The following is a 19,607-nucleotide window of genomic DNA, read 5'->3' as shown; positions in this document are numbered from 1 at the left end:
TTAAATTGGGCTATTTGTGACATCAGTTCTTAATGGATAATTAAAAAAATAGTTTACAAATGATGTTGACTCATCACTGTGTAACCATCAGGCACTGGAAATAGTAATTAGCCCCAGAGATTGTTAACTTTAAACTGGTTTTGAGAACATGGAACATTCCCATCATAGAATGTTGAAGTGATCTGTTATGAAAGACAAATACAGTGGTGATGAGGACACAGAGGGCCACTCACGTCATCTTGTTTAGATTTCTGCATGCCACTACTTTTCTTCTCATCTTTTTTATCCGATGTTCCCTTTTTAGACGACGTTTCTGTTTTGGACATAGCTTGTTTCTTGTTAATGCCTTGATCTTGTTTTTTTGTCTCAGCCTTAGTTGCAGGTAATTGTTGAGAGGGGCCCTTGCTTAGTGGCACCCCTTGTTTTACCGGAGAGAAAGGACCACTTACTTGGGCACCAGGTGGCTTTTGCTGCTGAGGGCCGATAGGTCTCAGCGTAGCTTGCTGACTGGGCCCTCGCTGCTGTTGTTGACTGGCTGGGCCTAGTAGTCTGGGAGATCCAACTGATGGTGGCACAGGAGGAGAAATATCCCCTAAGCTCCCTGACATTGCTCTCTGGGTCTGGCATGTCAAACACAGCCATTCTTTTTTCTGAAATTGAGAGGCAAACATGAAATTAGTATCATGAAACAATTAAGATATAAAAGGAGAAAAAAAAAACTGTAGACAAGGTCAAAGTGTCAATAGACAGAATACATGTAATTTATCGCATCACTTGCCTTCACTGGCATTCTCTCTTCTCTCTCTGCCTTTGTCACACAACTATTGTAATTCAAAAGGGATTTGGTCAAGTCGAGCAAGCAAGCATAATTGGGTTCTGGCCAATAATGCGACCTTTTCTCAAAGGCCTTGCTGACTCTTTTCAAAGCCACTATGTTTAACACACACAATTATGTAGCCTCTGGTAAGTCCAGTAAGACACACAAGCTCAGAATGATGGCTGATTCCACCCACAGCAGGAGGCTCATGTGCGTTGAAAATCACAAAGCATTTCATTAAACAAGGAGTGTAAGACTATAAACGCATGATCATCATAAAAGCATTTTGCTTTAGAATGTGGATCAAGAGCTCACAAAACTTGCATACTAGATTCTCATTTCTAGCACAATGCTCAGAAATACATGTTGCAAACACTGACTGTGCAGTACATGCACAACCCTGTTTAATTAACCTTTATTTAACCAGGCAAGTCACTTAAGAACAAGTTCTTATTTTCAATGACAGCCTGGCAGGAGAATTAAGATCTCCTGAAGGACATACTAACATATTACAATTCACACACATATTTACATTAAGTTAAAACATTCACAAGCTGTGATAAAAACACTCCCTAACAGTTTTTTAAATGCAGAGATGGAAATAAATGACTCCAATTTCATTGACTTTTGTAGCACATTCCAATCATTTGGAGCAGCGAAACTAAAAGCAGAGCGACCATAGACAGTTTTTTTCTAGGGATAATCAAACGAATATGATTAGATGATCGCGTTGAATATGTACTAACGTGGTTGCAGCAGCTCTTGCAAATATTTGGGTAATCGACCTAACAAGACTTAACTGTTTTACTTAACAAGACAATTTACCGTCTACCATGTAATGTACCATGTACAATTTAAAAGGGAATACAGTTCACAGTGATGCGTTCTGTAGGGTGCATTAGTATACTATAGACTATACCTATACCTATAATTGCTATACACATGAAACACCCAAAAAAGACAAAAACAATATATAAACTGACATCTAGGACACCTGACTTCATAAACCCAGAGAGTGATATGCAAAAAGATTATAGATCTCATCAAACAGTTAAAAAAAAAGTTTTTATAGTAGAACTCACTACAGCAGTGAGGCAATTATTCCTTCTTCTGCAACATCATTGAAAATATTCAGCAGAATATAGCAGCAAATAGTACACCAGCACACACAAAAAAAAAACATCTGTACTGAATGTTATTGTCTTTAAAAACCATGGGTCTACAGAATAATTATAAAATCATAAAATGTTTTATGTCCACAGTCTTAAAGAACACTAAAACCATTCAGATATACTGTAGATAAGTCCTCGCTAAGTTTAATGAGTCGCATGGGTACAGCAATAAACAGCAAAATTACTCCTAGTCCTAAATATAAAAGAGAGTGCATTTTCAAATTCCTGTGCCCCTGTCTTTTCTCGATTTTCTTGTCAGACTCATATACTTTTACAATACCTGGGCTTGCCAATATGGTAGTGTTGGAATGTTTGCTTACTGGGTTTGATGAGTGAGGTTTGTTGATTGATGTTGATTAACAAGCAGTACACTGCATGGGGTTCTGTTCTGATCTACACTGATGCAACTGCTTGTACATCTCTGCTGCACACAAGCATTCACAAACTACCATAACCTGCATCAGATATTGCTCACTAATGAAAACTTAGTTAAATAGAAGTTATCATCCAAAGACATTCTGGCTGGTTTCCAAGATTTTGCTATGCAGTTATGATGGTATTCTGACCGGGTTTTAGCATGTTGCATGTTTAGTATGGATGGTTGCTTACTGGCAAAGACAAAGAACCCACCACCATTTTTAATGATGTTCTGGTCCCTAAATATAACTTGGATCAATGAAAATCTATGGAATTGTACAGAGTCATATGCTGAAGTTTAATACAAAGGTTTAAAGATTTTAAAAGTAAGAGCAATTTTAATACGCCCTAAAAATGAAACTAAACTTGTGACTTCATGCAAATGATCCCATGAAAATCTTCAAAACCAGGCTGTTGAGAAGAGAAAGAAGCTTTCTGCAGTAAGTAAATAGCTATTCTAGTAACAAAATTCTGACAAAATGTATGTGCACAGCTTTGCTTGACTGCTAGAGCGGGTCAGGATGAATTCTGGGGAGAGGCTGAGGAAAGGAAAGGTTTTGCCATGCGAGACAGATGCCTTTTCTTTTTGATTCTACTCCCCCCAAGTGCTCCACACTGAAGCTAAATATAAACAGGTGCAGCGTTCACTCAATGCTTGTGCAAAGCTCACAAAATGCTCTGCCATCTGTGCCTTTCTGCTTTTTATATTCTGCGTTGAAGCGAGATGGACGTTGTGTGAGTGTAGACATTTGTGAGGTGTGCTTTTAGCATAATGAACGAAGCAGAGGTAATGCAGTGTGTCTGTGAAGAAAGCCCAAGAAAAATTGTAAATTAATTCTCATTTCAAGAAAATGATCTGTGAAAGCTGCAACTCAGTTGGACAGGCCACATTTACATGAATGCTTGATTTCTGCCAAATCTAAAACAATATTTTTTTATGTTTATTTTTTGCATTCAAAGCCAATTGGCTCAAAAATCTGAAGCTTAAACGAGTATGACACCTTTGTCTGTAGAGGTTATCGGAAGTGGTCTAATAATCGGAAAAGCGCACAAAGTAGAACAAAATAAATAAATAATAAATAAAACATTAACAATGTAGTATTTTGTGTTCATGTGAGTTTTGGAAAGCATGGAAACCACAGATGCAGTGTCAGCTGTTACTGGACATGAAACAATCAGACAAACTCCTACTGGCATATTGGTTGCCAAAGAACAACATTAGCATGGTTAAACTTTGAATATACCACACCAATACACCATCCAAATGTCCTGTACAAATGTTTAGTACAGAAAATTACTGGAGTAATGGGACCCAAAGCCACAACAGTTCATTTGTAAAATTATATTCAATACAGCTAGCTAACTACACTACTGTGAACAACATTAAATGTTTGCTAACATTATTTAGCTAATCCACAGGACCTGAATTAGCTAGTTGCATACCCGTGTTGCTGTCTGTGTGTTTGTGATTTTTACTCCCATTTCGTGGTGTCTTTTGATGTTGCCATCAAACAGGTGCAGACATGACTGTTTTGCATGTTGGGATAACCTTTGAATTCAACAGATTTCAAATGTGTTACATAAACCACTTTTTGAACAAATAGCTGCATGCATCTGAAAGAGCAGCAGAAATCTCCAAAGTTTGCCAAGTCAAATCAAAAGCCTGCATGTATACACGACTGATAATGCTTTTCAGTCTGTCTACAATGGAAGCATCGAAGCTGCACACCATTTCACAATGGTGAAAGTTATAGCATTCAAGTTATAGCACACATATGGCTTTTCTAAGTAACTCATTTTAAAACCGATGCGGAAAATAAAGCTCTGCAAGACCACATGGACAATTCCAGTGTAAACAGCTTCATTGCCTATAATGGTAACGGCTTGAAATTTCACACACCACTTGTGTTCGGTGTTGACACAGTATATACCTCTCAGATGGAAATTTCTCTGCTTCCCTATAAAAATATCTTCATGTAAATGCATATGATCACCTTTAATGATTAGCAAATAGATAAGTTGTTTTGTAAAGCATCTTTCCATCTGTTACAAAAACATTAGGCATTAGGTAGGCTATTTCAAAAAGCAGGTTATGTGAAATACCCATGCATTCACACGGGCGTCTGCGTCAACGCTTAATGGAGGGTGCGTCTGAAGCTTGGTGCTGACGCAACTATCATAGTGACAACAGCCAATCACATAACTTCCAGCATGGACTGCAACGTGCTAGTGTATTTGCATAAAGGCGATCTGATTGGCTGACTCCTGCGTTGGCACTTGACAAGCAACACCAGTGACTCGACGAAGCAGAACCCACAATTCAGTTTGACAATGCATGACGTCACCCATTCAAAGTAAAAGAGAAGCGTTAACGCAGATGCCCTGCGTGAATGCACCGACAGTAAGCGGATAACCTCAACTTTCGGTTCCAAAAACGGAGGTAACTTTCAGAGTATGTAAGTAGCCATAGCAACTTCCTCTCTTAAGAGAACCTGCTCTGGAGCACATTCTGTTCCAGGGTTAGTTAACTTAAGAGGTGTTCAGCGCATGTGTGCCCTATTTATGAGGCTCAGTGGGATATAGTGACATATTGTGCACAATATTATGTATATAGCTATATCGATATATAAAGCACTATTAAAACAAGGTAATGTTTATTTTAATCTAATAAAAAAATTCTAATCTCACACATCGTTGATCTGCATTCAGATTAATTTTTCTTTTTTTGCAACAGGATGTTTTCTATGCTATTTCTATAATAAAAAACATGATATGTCTTGCCTCTCAAGCAATGTGGAAGCAAAAAGACTAAACATAACATTTTTAACTTTTACAGCCACGTTATCTTTGCAAGCACAGACTGTTATTTAGTTTAATCAGTCTTTCTTTTTATTATAATGGGTTGGCTAAACTTACTACCAGATGCATTTTTGGAACCAGCATACCTCTAGTAGGCAAGGTTTGAGTTAAATAAACCGAGAGTTCAGGGTATGTTTGACGGTAAGATAACCTTGCTTTCCCTGGTCCCTATTCACAAATCATTACATGCAGCTAAGCAAATAAAAAGACAGAGGTGGAAAATTGAAAACAAGAGAGATGTCAGAGTGTTAACTGATCAGTTTATAGTCATTTAAACTCTGTAGTGAAGGGCAGAGGTGCAGAGCTCTTAAAAAATTCACTAAGAGATTGTGGGTGTGAGGCCTTAGCCTTCGAAGCGCTTTACATGAAGCTCATGCAGCTGAACGCCCAATGGGATAAACACACAGGCCACAAAATCAATCACCCTGAGATCGAGGGGGCAGGAAGAGAGAGAAAGGAGTTATGAGAGCTTGTATGTTTAATGTGTGCAAGCAGGATTTATCACAATTAAGCAGGTTTATTAGAATTGATCATACGGATTATGAAGCAAGTAACACATAGAAGGTTTTAAATTGACTGCAGATTGATTTATATGGAGGAACATTTTAGGAATGTATTATGATTCACTACAAATATTAACAACAATCAAATGAGAAAAATTTCCACAGATGGTGTTGCTTGTCCCTCTGTTTCATATCGACGTCCAAGAAAACTCACCCTTTTCCTCCACACTCTGCGAGAAAATACATCAAAGTGGAAAACTTATCCAAAGTGGCTTTACAAATCAAATCAAATCAAATCAAGTATATTTGTATAGCGCTTTTCACAATACAGATTGTATCAAAGCAGCTTCACAGTATTAAAATAAAATAATACAACAAAGTTTGTTTCTAGTGGAATTTATTGATTGATAGAATAAAATTAAATATCCCCAAAATATCCCCAACTGAGCAAGCCAAAGGCAACAGTGGCAAGGAACCGAAAAACTCCATCAAGTGACCTAATGGTGTCCTAAAACTCCATCAGGTGACCTAATGGAGAAAAAAAAAACCTTGGGAGAACCCAGGCTCAGTCGGGGGCCAGTTCTCCTCTGGCATTTATGAACTAGAGGCCGGATTGTAGTTTGAAACTGTGAGATTAACAATATTTTATGAATGCCTGGCTGAAAAGATGCGTCTTTAATCTAGTTTTAAACTGGGAGAGTGAGTCCGAGCAACGAACAGTATCAGGAAGGCTATTCCAGAGTTTTGGAGCCAAATGTGAAAATGCTCTCCCTCCTTTGGTTGATCTGGATATCCTAGGTATGACCAAAAGCCTTGAATTTATTGATCTTAAAGAGCGCGATGGATTATAGGGCGATAGAAGATCCGTTAAATAGACTGGAGCTAAGCCGTTTAGGGCTTTATAAGTCAGTAGCAATACCTTGTAATTAATACGGAACTTTATAGGTAACCAATGTAGTGATGATAAAATCGGTGTTATATGATCATATTTTCTTGATCTAGTAAGAACTCTAGCGGCTGCATTTTGGACTAACTGTTGCTTGTTTATTGAGGATGCAGGACAACCGGCTAATAAAGCATTACAGTAATCTAGTCTCGAGGTCATGAATGCATGAACTAACTTTTCTGCATCAGAAACTGATAGCATGTTACGTAGCTTAGCAATGTTTCTAAGGTGGAAAAAGGCTGTTTTTGTAACATACGAAATATGATTTTCAAAAGACAGGTTACAATCGAGTATAACACCCAGGTCTTTTACTGTAGAGGATAAAGTAACAGGACATCCTACGATGTCAAAGTTGTATTGTGAGAGGTTCTGTGGGCGGTTTTTTGAACCAATAAGTATTACCTCTGTCTTGTCTGGATTTAATAATAGAAAATTACGCGTCATCCAATCTTTTATATCTTTAACACACTCTGTCAATTTGGATAATTTAGCGTTTTCATCCGGCCGTGATGAAATATATATTTGAGTGTCATCAGCATAACAATGGAAACTAATTCCATGTTTCCTTATAATATTTCCAAGTGGCAGCATATATATTGAGAATAATAGAGGGCCCAACACAGATCCCTGCGGCACTCCATAGTTTACTGGAATTATGATCGATTTTTCTCCATTTAAATAGACAAAATGGTAGCGGTCTGATAAGTATGATCTAAACCAGCTTAATGCTTGTCCTTGAACACCAGTATAATTTTGTAGTCGATCTAAGAGTATTGTGTGATCTATAGTATCGAACGCAGCACTTAGATCAAGTAAAACTAGTATTGAGATGCAGCCTTGGTCAGAAGCTAAAAGTAAATCATTTGTGATTTTAACGAGCGCAGTTTCAGTGCTATGATGCGGCCTGAATCCTGACTGAAACTTTTCATAGATATCATTTTCTTGCAAGAAAGAGCCCAGTTGAGCGGACACAACTTTTTCTAGTATTTTAGACATAAAAGGTAGATTTGAAATGGGTCTATAATTTGCTAGATTATGCGGGTCTAATTGTGGTTTCTTAATGAGAGGTTTTATCACTGCCAGTTTAAATGTTCTTGGAACATGACCTAAAGATAAAGACGAGTTAATAATATTGAGGAGAGGCTCTTCTACTACAGGTAACACTTCTTTCAGTAGTTTAGTTGGTATAGGATCTAATAAACATGTTGTTGTTTTAGATGAAGTGATAAGTTTATTTAACTCTTTTTGTTCTATAGTTGTAAAGCACTGTAATTGTTCTTGCGGGGGGAAAATTGAGGCTGAATTATAAGGTGCGATTGAGGATTGAACGTTTACAATTGTGGTTCTGATGTTTTCTATTTTCTCAGTGAAGAAGTTCATGAAATCATTACTACTAAACTGTAACGGGATATTTTGTTCGGGTGACGTCTGTTTATTTGTTAGTCTAGCCACGGTGTTAAATAAAAACCTAGGATTGTTTTGGTTGTTTTCTATTAGTTTGCGGAGATGCTCAGCCCTGGCCGCTTTTAGGGCCTTTTTATAACGTGACATACTGTCTTTCCATGCAATTCTAAAGACCTCTAAATTAGTTTGTTTCCATTTACGCTCTAAATTACGGGTTTCTCTCTTTAGAACATGCGTAGTATTATTGTACCATGGTGCTTTAATTTTCTCTAATAATGAATACAATATTCGTTTGAATTAGGAAATAACTCAAGGAAGTTTCAAACATTGCCTAGGATATACAGGATAGAACAGGGAGGGATTATTAAATAGGAGGGAGAGAAATTAAATAGAATTTTGAATTTTGAAAAAGAAAAAGAAAAAGAAAACAGAATTAAATGGTAAAGTGTGTAATTTCTGCACCACTAGGAGTTTAAAGCAGAACTTCTCACATACGCAATTATTTGGATAAACAAGTAAACTTAAGCTTCCATATCCGAGTCAATTCCATATCTAGATTTGAAATTCTGTTTAGTGCCACTAGTGTTGCAAAAATTACACATTTCACATTTACGATTGTAACGGAGGCCAGCTAGTAAGAGCTGTGGTAAATCTCCCTGATGATCTCAAGAGATGCATTAGCGACTGATGCTAGAGGCTGCTGTCTTTAACGTCCTTGCTAGGGGGGTGCGAGAAGACCACCATTCAATCAATGACTCCAAAGCTGTTCAGTTAAGGTAAATTAAACTAAAAAAAAAAAAAAACTGCATAGTTCCCCTTTAATGAAAAATTGTTTTTACACAATTCCCCTTTAATGGTCACTTCTAAATGCAACTAGTCTCAAAAAGTAATGCATCAGTGAATGTCCTCATATTAATCTTGTTAAGGGACTGCACAGGTCAAACTACTAAAGAGAAGCTAAATTTAGAGATTTTGAGATTCAAATTTTGAGGTTTGACATTTAAATATTAGAATCCCAGAGGTTTAACCTTTCATGTCTGAGCTTTTCAGTCAAATGCAGTGATTCATGCATTTATTTTAGACAAACAGAGCCATCTACAGTCCAGCAAATTAAATTAGCCCATCTCTGTGGATATAAGATTTACATAAGACAATCACTTACATAATATCATGATGGCTGCATTGCTATCTGCTTTCTATATCAGAAATGTAGACAGTGATTATGACCAGAATCCTCAAAATTACGAGAAGGCTCCAGAGTCTCTTAAAGACTGAAACAGAATTTGATCTAGTATCAGGGATTTCTTTAGTACAGTACATTCAAATAAGATTACAAACTTTTTTTATATAAGAGTCATCTGATTAAATTGCTATGAAATATGCCAGATTGCTTGAAAGAATCACAATAAATTTCATTAGTGGTCACTATTATTATTGCTTATTAAGTTACTGTTTTATACAAACCCAATATTTACCCTTGAGTATTAAACTTAGGTGCATAACTCATCTGACATTGTTTGTGGACAAGAATGATACCTCAAATGGGTCCTTTTGAATTAGGCCTGTACGAAACCACCAAGCAACCACCCACAACACCCTAGCAACTGCATAGAAACATGCCAATCATCACACAGAACACCATAGCAACTGCATAATAATCTAGCAACCAGTAACATTAAGGGTCAGTATGATGGCTCTCAAAACCTTTCTAAAAGTTGAACATGTGGTTTCCATAAAGCATATAAACAAGTTATATGAACAATCAGAGACGTCTCTCCACAGGCTACAGGAAAGAAAAGGGTCAGCTGGATTGATCCACACAGTGAAGCTGTGACACCTGCAGTTCAGCCTGAGCTGTGGTTGCATGACAGAGCAGGTGTATGTTTGCGGGTTTGCATGGACATTCACAGGAACAATGCCGGTACATGTGACATGTTATATCTCTGAACATTACATTTTCTGGCCAATATGAACAGTATGGTCATATCCGGTCTTGAACTTGAACTCAATACATGTCTGTGTCTATGCTTTAGTTAAAGTTGACATATTATAATGTAATGTAATGTAATGTAATGTAATATAATATGATATATAATATACTATTATAAAAATATTTGAACCTCTCATCACTTTTAGGAGACCTGCCATTATGTAGGAGAGAACATTAAATTAAAAAGCATTAAACAGTCTTCAGTCTTGGAAAGTGAACTTCATTATAAAAGGAAATCCAACTTCTGACAAGCTGTTATTCCCCGGTTCCCCCTGAGGAGGGCACCAGAGAGAGCACAAACCAACACGTTTAATCACCTCCACATTGGGGCACAGGTGCAACCACATGCTCGTACTCGCCGTCCACACACTCTCTCTGCTCTGTCAGAATTCCCATTCGCCTGTTGACAAACAGCCACATGCTTGCAACTCGTGTCTCGGCAGGACGCTTCATCCCTGCTGACAGCACACTGGGCACAGGTACTCATGTTAGAAGACATGAACCCATCAGAATTCACACAAGCACAATCAGTGCTTCCATAAGTAGAATAATCAGAGATGTCTCTCAACAGGCTACAGGAAAGAAAAGGGTCAGCTAGATTGATCCACACAGTGAAGCTGTGACACCTGCAGTTCAGCCTGAGCTGTGGTTGCATGACAGAGCAGGTGTATGTTTGCGGGTTTGCATGGACATTCACAGGAACAATGGCGGTACATGTGACATGTTATATCTCTGACCGTGTCTAACCATGTGAACATTACGTTTTCTGGCTGATATGAACAGTATGGTCTTATCCGGCCTTGAACTTAAACTTGATACAAGTCTGTGTCTATGCTTTAGTTAAAGTTGACATAATATTGTATTTTATAATATAATGTAATGTAATATAATATGATATATAATATATAAAAATATTTGAACCTCTCATTACTTTTAGGAGACCTGCCATTATGTAGGAGAGAACATTAAATTAAAAATCATAAAACAGTCTTCAGTCTTGGAAAGTGAACTTTTACAACATTATAAAAGGAAATCCAACCTCTGACAAGCTGTGATTCCCCCGTTCCCCCTGAGGAGGGCACCAGAGAGAGCACAAACCAACACATTTAATCCATAGACTGTAAAAAAAGATGGACGACTCCCCTTCATTCTCTTCCATTGGTGAAAATTGAAGCTCCTAATATGTCCTAAAGTCCTAATATGGCGCTGACATCTTGCGCAGATTTGGGACCTGCTTCTGCGCAGTAGTGAGCAGGAAGAGCTGCGATATCAAGGTCCCGCCCTCACTGTCGCAGAAACCATTAGTACAGTTTACTGCAGAACAGCTCATTCTGGACTTGTAGAAATTAAAGCTGAATTAAATCCCCAAAAAAGTCCGTTGGTGCCTAAGTGACTACTTTGTTTAGAGAAGCTGTCAATCACAGCTGTCAATCAAGACGTCACATTCCAGTTTTTATAGCATCAAAACTAACTTAGACCAAACTTATTTTAAAAAACGAACACTTAAATTTACAAAAAAACTACCTAAAATGACAGAAAACATCTTTGGAAAAAATTCATTTGAAGTGTAATTTGATTGTTTAGTTTCATTAGACTTCATGGGGAGGCGGGCTTTATGACCTATACTGGGACCAGCCACCAGGGGGCGATCGAGACACTTTGGCTTCACTTTTTAGGACTTGTGCGGCACGCTTGGTTTAATCACCTCCACATTGGGGCACAGGTGCAACCACATGCTTGTATTCGCCGTCCACACACTCTCTCTGCTCTGTCAGAATTCCCATTCGCCTGTTGACAAACAGCCACATGCTTGCCACTCATGTCTCGGCAGGACGCTTCATCCCTGCTGACAGCACACTGGGCACAGGTACTCATGCTGGGACAGGAAATGTCAGTGCTCGTTAACAGCCAAGACACACCCACTCATCCTCACTCCACATCACATATCTGACCCTGACTGACGGATTCCCATCAGCCTGTGCGCTGGATACCAGTCAGTTTATGCATTAAAACAAACTTTTTTTCTTTATCGATCAGCTCTGATATTTGAATAAGTCAATTCAAGGTATTGTCTTATGTGGCATCTGTCTGAAGCTTTTGGATGGATGGATGGATGGATGGATGGATGGATGGATGGATGGATGGGACAAGACTGAACAATCGATAGATAGATAGATAGATAGATAGATAGATAGATAGATAGATAGATAGATAGATAGATAGATAGATAGATAGATAGATAGATAGATAGATAGATAGATAGATAGATGACAGAATTAGAGATAGAACGAGGCAGGCAGAATGAGACAGAACAATAGATAGAATGATCTAAAGACAGACAGACAGATACAACGCTATATTGTCAGACAGACCGATAGATAGAATGATCATTAGAAAGAGAGAACACTAGATCAAAAAAATGACAGAACGATAGACAGAATGATAGAATGATCAACAGACATAAAGACAGACAGATTGATAGAACGATAGAATAAAAGCAAGAGATGGCACGACAGAGTGATCGACTGACAGGCATACAGACAGAATGATAGAACACTAGATAGAATGACAGACTGAGACATAGAGCGATAGATAGAACCTGAGATAGAGTCCCCGTTTTTTAATGTGGTCTCACACATCTGTGCTGTATAAAACAGGCTTTCTCAGCAACTCCAGCAGTGATTTACGAATGTTTCTCACATGCATGTGCATTCATCTGTCATGCTGTGTGATTATGTGCGCATGCGTGTGCATGTGTGTGTCAGGGCAGTTTTACAGGACAAGTCAAGAGATATGTGGGTTAATCCTGTGGGACTCCTTCAATGGGCCACGTGGGACTGCACACACACACACACAGAGAGAGAGAGAGAAAGAGAGAGAGAGAGAGAGATCCTCCGGGCCTGCTGCCCTGAGTCTGAGCCTGCACCGGATTACTGAGAGTAGGAAATGAAAGATCATCCAGCATAAAGGCACTCAAAGAGCACCCATTGAAACTCCATCAGAGAGTGGGGGGGGGGGAGAAAGAGATGGAAAAAGAGGGGACCATCTGCATGTGCACTCGCATCCACCTGAGCTAAAGCACTGCAACACGTTACAGTAATTTGCTCCTGTACAGCCTCACAATGCATTAATAGCACCAATATTCTTTCCCTGCAACATAACAGTGTGAGAATGGGATGGCATTCTTTGCTTGTTGCACGCAGTATGTCGTTACTGAAGCTCCTGCAGCACCTGAGGCTAAGAAAAGATTTGGAATCATTTGGGTAATTGATTTTGCTGTGTATTATTAGCAGTAGAGAGGCAGCACCAGTGATTTTACACAACGCAAAAGAACAGAGAGGAGGAACTGAGAGAGCAGTCAGTCAGGGTGTTTTCCACAATAAGGTGAAGAGATTTTGTCTGCTTTAGTTATTCTCCCAATTACAATTAATATAATACATATTTGATTTTACATTAAAGGAATAGTTTTCCTAAAATTGAAAATCCAGTCGATTTACTCACTATCATGTTGACTTTTCTTTCTTCTGTGGAGCCCAAAATTAGTTGTTAGACAGAATGACGGGCTCAGTCGTCATTCACTTTCATTGAGTAGGGAAAAAAGATGCAATAAAAGGGAATGGTGACGAAGGCTCTCAGTCTAAAACATTCTGCCTAAAATTTCCTTTTGTGTTCCACAGGTTGCAATATGTACTGTAGGAGAAAAAATGATGAAAGAAATGCAATTTTTGGTGAACTATCCCTCAAAGCAGTGCATTCTGCCTAATTTATGTTTTGCATTACATTATAATTGCCCTATTATTCAAATTATTCTGTAACTTTTCGGGCCAGACAAAACTGTGAAAGAGAGTAAATGTCTGATATTAGAAACAAGACAACATAAAAATTTAAATTGACACAAGTATTTGCATTCTGAATAAATGTCCCTGGTCATATTTTGCTCAATGCTGCACATTAATTTAAAGAACAAAGTTTGTTTTCTTAAGCTGTCATCAAAATACAAGAACTTTCTCTGCATCTGAAACATTTCTTTTCATCGGATGTAACCAACAACATAACAAGTGCGAGGAAAAATAACATTAAATGGTTAATGAGCGTGTATTAAAGGGATAGTTCACCCAAAAAATGTAAATTCTGTCATTAATTACTCATCCTCATGTCGTTCCAAACCCGTAAGACTTTCGTTCATCTTCGGAACACAAATGAAGATCTTTTTTGATGAAATCTAAGAGCTTTCTGTCCCTCCATTGACAGCTACGCAACTACCACTTTGATGCTTCAAAAAGTTCATAAAGAGATCGTAAAACTAATCCATATGAATTGAGCGGTTTGGCCACATTTTCTGAAGAGACTCGATCGCTTTATATGATGAACAGATTGAATTTAGGCTTTTATTCACATATAAACATTCATCAACTCACACATCAGTTGTGGTAAACGGAAGCTCAAGCATGATTGCTTGATGTGTGAGAACCAATGAGGTTCATTCTCATGTTACGCAGCATGTTTGAACTTCTTTAAGAACCAATGAGGTTCATTCTCGTGTTACGCATCACGTTTGAAGATCTCTTTATGAACTTTTTGAAGCGTCAAAGTGGTAGTTGTGTAGCTGTCAATGGAGGAACAGAATGCTTTCCGATTTCTTCAAAAAGACATTTGTTTATTAATGTATAAATTAATGTCAGAATTTTCATTTTTGGGCGAACTTTCCCTTTAACTAACTAGACTTTCAAACTTATGAAGAAAATTTGAGTGGTGCTTGTCCATGTGATTGACAGGGTGTTTCTAGTTGGTTGTTTACAGGCTCAAGTCCAGTCAACCCAGTTAAGATACATTCAGATTCCAAATCCATTCAATGAAGCTGATCCCGCACAAGGAATCAGAGAGACTATCAACATTAATCAAACTTCCTTTGTGGTCAGAGAGGTGCTGAAAAACACACACAAGGACACTGTAAGATGTCTGTCTGGACAGCTTTGTAATGAATGCTATCTATCTTTGTCTTGTCTTGTGTGTGCTAGAGGCTACACAGTCTTAACTGTGCATTTGTTTAGTTTTAACGACTAAAGGAATAACCTAGGGTTGTGAGAGTACAAACACTGAAATGTGTTAAGCAGTAAAGATTCTGCTATAGCATTCACAATATACCAAATGAGAGTGACAAAGAAACATGGAGTAATGTTAAAATAATAATGTGAAAATACAGAGCAAATGAGATGGCGTACCATGATTACCACATGGTTATTTCATAAATACAACCAAGCAAGCATTGGTAAGCATTACAATATAAGAAAATAAATACATTGTAATCTATACCATAACTGTTATATAAACGACCATTCAAAAGTTAAGGTGGGTAAGATTTTTTAAGATGTTTTTTAAATAAGCATCTTATAGTCAACAAGGCTCCATTTATTTTATCACAAATACAGTAAAACATGATATTGTGAACTATTATTAAAATGCAAGATCTTTCATATTTTAATGTATTTTAACATTTATCTAATTGGTAACACTTTATATTAAGGTTCCCTTTGTAACGGGTTTATAAAGGTGTTTGTTAATGACTAACAAGTCATTTACAAATGCATTATAAATCGTTAATAAGCAGTTATAACTGCATAAATAAAAAGGGCGACTTTAACGCAATGCCTGCCAAATAGTGAGCCATTTATAACTCACATATTAATGCTTAATAAATGTATTTATTCACTTGTTTTACTCAAACCCAGATTCCTTATTTTATGATGCAGCAAAAATTGACTATCTGAAGGCTGAAGACTGAAGGGTGTTGTATTTGTGGTTTTCTCATTAATATCTCATGACTTGTGTCAGTTTTCTTATTATGTTGCTTGCCAGACATTTTACCCATGATGATACTCTGCAAAAAGGTCATGATGCCTATCCACAAATATTTTTTTCAGGATTCTTTGATGAATAGAAAGTTCAAAAGAACAGCATTTATTTGAAATAGAAATATTTTCCAACATTATAAATGTCTTTGCTTTAACTTTTACTTAAAAAGTAAATTTTGTAAAATTACTTATACCGTGATATTCGTTCATACTGCCACCTCTACTTTAGTAACAATGTACAAAGTAAAGTAACGAAGTAACAATGAAGCCATTTCACAGACGTGAGCGGGCCAGAATACCACACTCGTGTGTCGCTGCGGGATAACAGGCTGTCATCGGCGATTAAGCCTGTGCGAGGACGTGCTGTTAGTCCCTCACAGGGCCGGAGCAGGGCAGGGTCATGTATTCGCGCTCTTTATTTACGGCTTGTGTCGCTGTGCATCAGTCGCTTGAAAATGAAATCTCACAGACGCTCGGTGACAGACAGAGTGTAACGGTAATAACAACACACACACGCACACACCGTAGACCGTATCAGATGTTATCTATAATGAAGTGCATGCCGTGTGAAGACTGTTGCTCTGTACATCATCTTCCTGCGGCCCATGATGCTCTCTGATTACCTGAGTGGAAGGCTAGATCTCTTGACTACACCTTGGAGCATTTGACTCTCAGCCCAAACATATTTTACTCCAGACAGCCAGAGAAAGTCTAATATCCAGGCACTGATGCTGAATGGTTAGCCTATACTCATTGGGCCATTTGTCATTTAGCAGACACTTCTATCCAAAGCAAATTAAAGTACATTTTCTACAGCCACCTGTGGGTAAGTATCAGGGCACACAATGGTGAAGCTAAAACATTTAGATTACATCCCAGATGCTTAACCACTACACCACCACCACTACAGGATGGTCTCTCAATGTCATACTATTAAAGTCCCCATGAACCAGAAGTTGCAACCGACTTTACTCCAGTGTTGTGACGTATTTCCAAGTGAAACAGAATTTTGAATAGAGGGCGGGTTTTCTGTGCATTAACCTGCACAGATGAATTGGTCGCTATAAGATTGGTAATGTGCGCTAACAAAGTTAATAGGGTCAATTTTGATTTCATTAACCATGTAAATGAGTGTCCACAACTAACTGATTAACTCATCAAGTGAGTTTCGATATCTAGCCATGTCAATACTGTGCAAAATAAAATAAAGTAACATTTTTATTAAATTCCCAGGGAATGCATGTATACCATGAAATGCAATGCAAGTTGCTTTGGATAAAAGCATCTGCCAAATGCATTAATGTAAATAGCCTAAATGCTGCATTCTCATCATTATGCCACGAGGCACTAAAATTGGCATTAGTAAAAATAAATAAATAAATCACTGAATATGTTTATTGCTAGCTACCTGAATAATAACACATCAGCACATGAAGGTAAGCAAAGTCCCTTTCCAGGAAAGATTGTTCACTCAGCAGCCATGTTTGCAATGCCTTCGGGCAGCTAGGCATTTAAGTCCTATATACTTGAATGAGGAAAGCCTAAAAGCTCAAAAACTGCTTGACATACTTGCATTTAAATAACATTTTTAATAAGCAACAACATCTGACATGAACTGTCCCATTAATGTTATTTATTATGTTCAAATAGTGTTCAGGCTGGAACAGCCAATGCACATTTGCAGCCCTAAGGCCACGTCTCAGAACCCTGACTTTACCAATTGGCGATTGGCTCTTTTATTTAGAAGTTGGGACTTATTCTGCCATATTTCACCTTTTCCCATTCATAGTAATATGGTCTTGGTATATCTAACCTAACTCACTAGGATACTTAAGGTTTTTTACCATCACAACACTGTATCTACAACGTGCTTTGGTGAAGCGATTACATCTGCTTCCATAGAGCATGTTTCCTGCACAAAAAGGCAGTGGGAAATCTCCTGAGACATCCCGTCGAGGACAAGGACAGGTGTGAAAAGTGTAAGATCAGGGCCTGTGTGTAAGAAGTGTCTAAAGGGAAGATTACTCTTGTAGGAACAGTTATTCACTGTCAATTTAACTGCTTTTGTTAAGGCATAACAGGCATAAGAATGATCCATTGGATTTTTTGTCTTGGTGTGAGATACAAATGACTCTTGAGAGTACATCTCTTCACCAAAAATTCACCATGGTAACCATAATTTCCACCAAAATACCATAGTAACTACAGATATTGAGTGTGTCTCATTCCAGTTCTCTGTGATGTAAATAAATAATCAAATTAAGTTCTAAATATAAAGTTATAGGAGATATAAATAATGACAATTCCGTGCTGGAATTTGTTATTTTTAAAGCCAAGTGGTCATTGCTGTTGTTATCAGTCGTGGCAAGTGACAACAGTAATGTATTCACTACTGCACAGCTGACCTACAAAATCCTGGGACTGATGGCGGCAGATGGAATGAATTTGTCAAATTAAATGTCAAGTTCATTTAAGCACTTAAATTGTTCTGCAAGAATGATTGCATCCTCCGATTACTGTATAACAAGAACTCAGTTTTATGTACACAAAGTAAATCAATGTGCTGGTGAAATAGTTATTTAAAAGACTTCTAATGCAACGCTAATTTGAAAATGTCAGTTTTGTCTTTAAAAAAATAGCAAATACTCTGCTATAGATCTGATCTCTGGATTAATACAGCACATAGACTATAAAAAACATAGAATAAATGTAATTATTTGTGCAATAACTAATTAATATTAATGAATTAAACCAGAACATCTGAATCCTCCTACTCATCCAAATGTTCACTTTTTAAAACAAAGTGAGGCAAATAGTAGTAACTAATAACTATGAGAGATACTCTAAAATACAGATTTCCCTCAACTATTCTGGCCAAACCTGAAGAGTGCAGAGTCATGAGTCTAGATTTCTGCAGATATCCCGTTTCCTCACTTGGCACATCTCATTTTCCTCTCCTCCCATTTCTTCATCCCTCACTATCATCTCATCATGTCTCAGCATCCATCTCTCATTTCTTCCTTCACTGCTCTCCAGGCCTGATGAGGAGATATGCAGGGCTGGCTGGGAGATGGGAGCCAATGTGACTGGGGGCTATTTTGAAATGACCAATCACATTCGAGTAGATTTACATCAGCCAATCAGCTCAGGCAAGACTTAATTCAGGAAGACATTATGAGTCAGAAGAGCATTAATTTGACTGTTCATCTGAATATATTGACGCAGCACTGTGTCTATGTGTGTCTCTGAGCTAAAAGTGGAGACCCTTTTTAATTAATGGGTTTGGCTAGACTCCTTAATTAAGTGAAGACAAATCTTTTTGCAACACCGTACAAAGACATTCAAGAGAACAGTTTGGATTTTTTCCTTCATGATGACAATGTCCCTGTGCCTAAAGTGAGTTCCATATTTGAACTTATACCAAGGGGCTGTTGAATGCTTGAATCTGATTGGTTGAAGAACATTCTAAGGTGTGCAATTATTTTCAAGGAAACGCACGGCTAAAGTAGTTCCAGGCAGTTCTTGACCGCATTACAGTTCCATATCACTTCACCAAATGATTTCAATTGTCCTTACAGCCTATAACAGCAAAAGAACCAAAACCCTCAATGACACTTACGAAGCAAAAATAAATATAGTAAACAATA

The 19,607-nt window shown here is 37.8% G+C and overlaps 1 protein-coding gene across 2 annotated transcripts in view; it reads right to left on the bottom strand.

The window, feature by feature from the left end:
- bsnb (bassoon (presynaptic cytomatrix protein) b) overlaps window positions 1-19,607 on the bottom strand; it is a 95,871-nt gene that overhangs the window by 18,532 nt on the left and 57,732 nt on the right. The window contains exon 4 of one of the 2 annotated variants that reach the window (XM_084101162.1): window positions 234-650. In XM_084101162.1, coding sequence (XP_083957288.1) covers window positions 234-650 — 417 coding nt within the window. The remainder of the gene's footprint in view (window positions 1-233; window positions 651-19,607) is intronic. The other variant, XM_084101163.1, reaches the window with a different exon arrangement.

This window comes from Abramis brama (genome assembly GCF_963993115.1).
Source record: "Abramis brama genome assembly, chromosome: 23".
Taxonomy (NCBI): domain Eukaryota; kingdom Metazoa; phylum Chordata; class Actinopteri; order Cypriniformes; family Leuciscidae; genus Abramis; species Abramis brama.
This window is presented reverse-complemented; position numbering and strand designations above follow the sequence as displayed.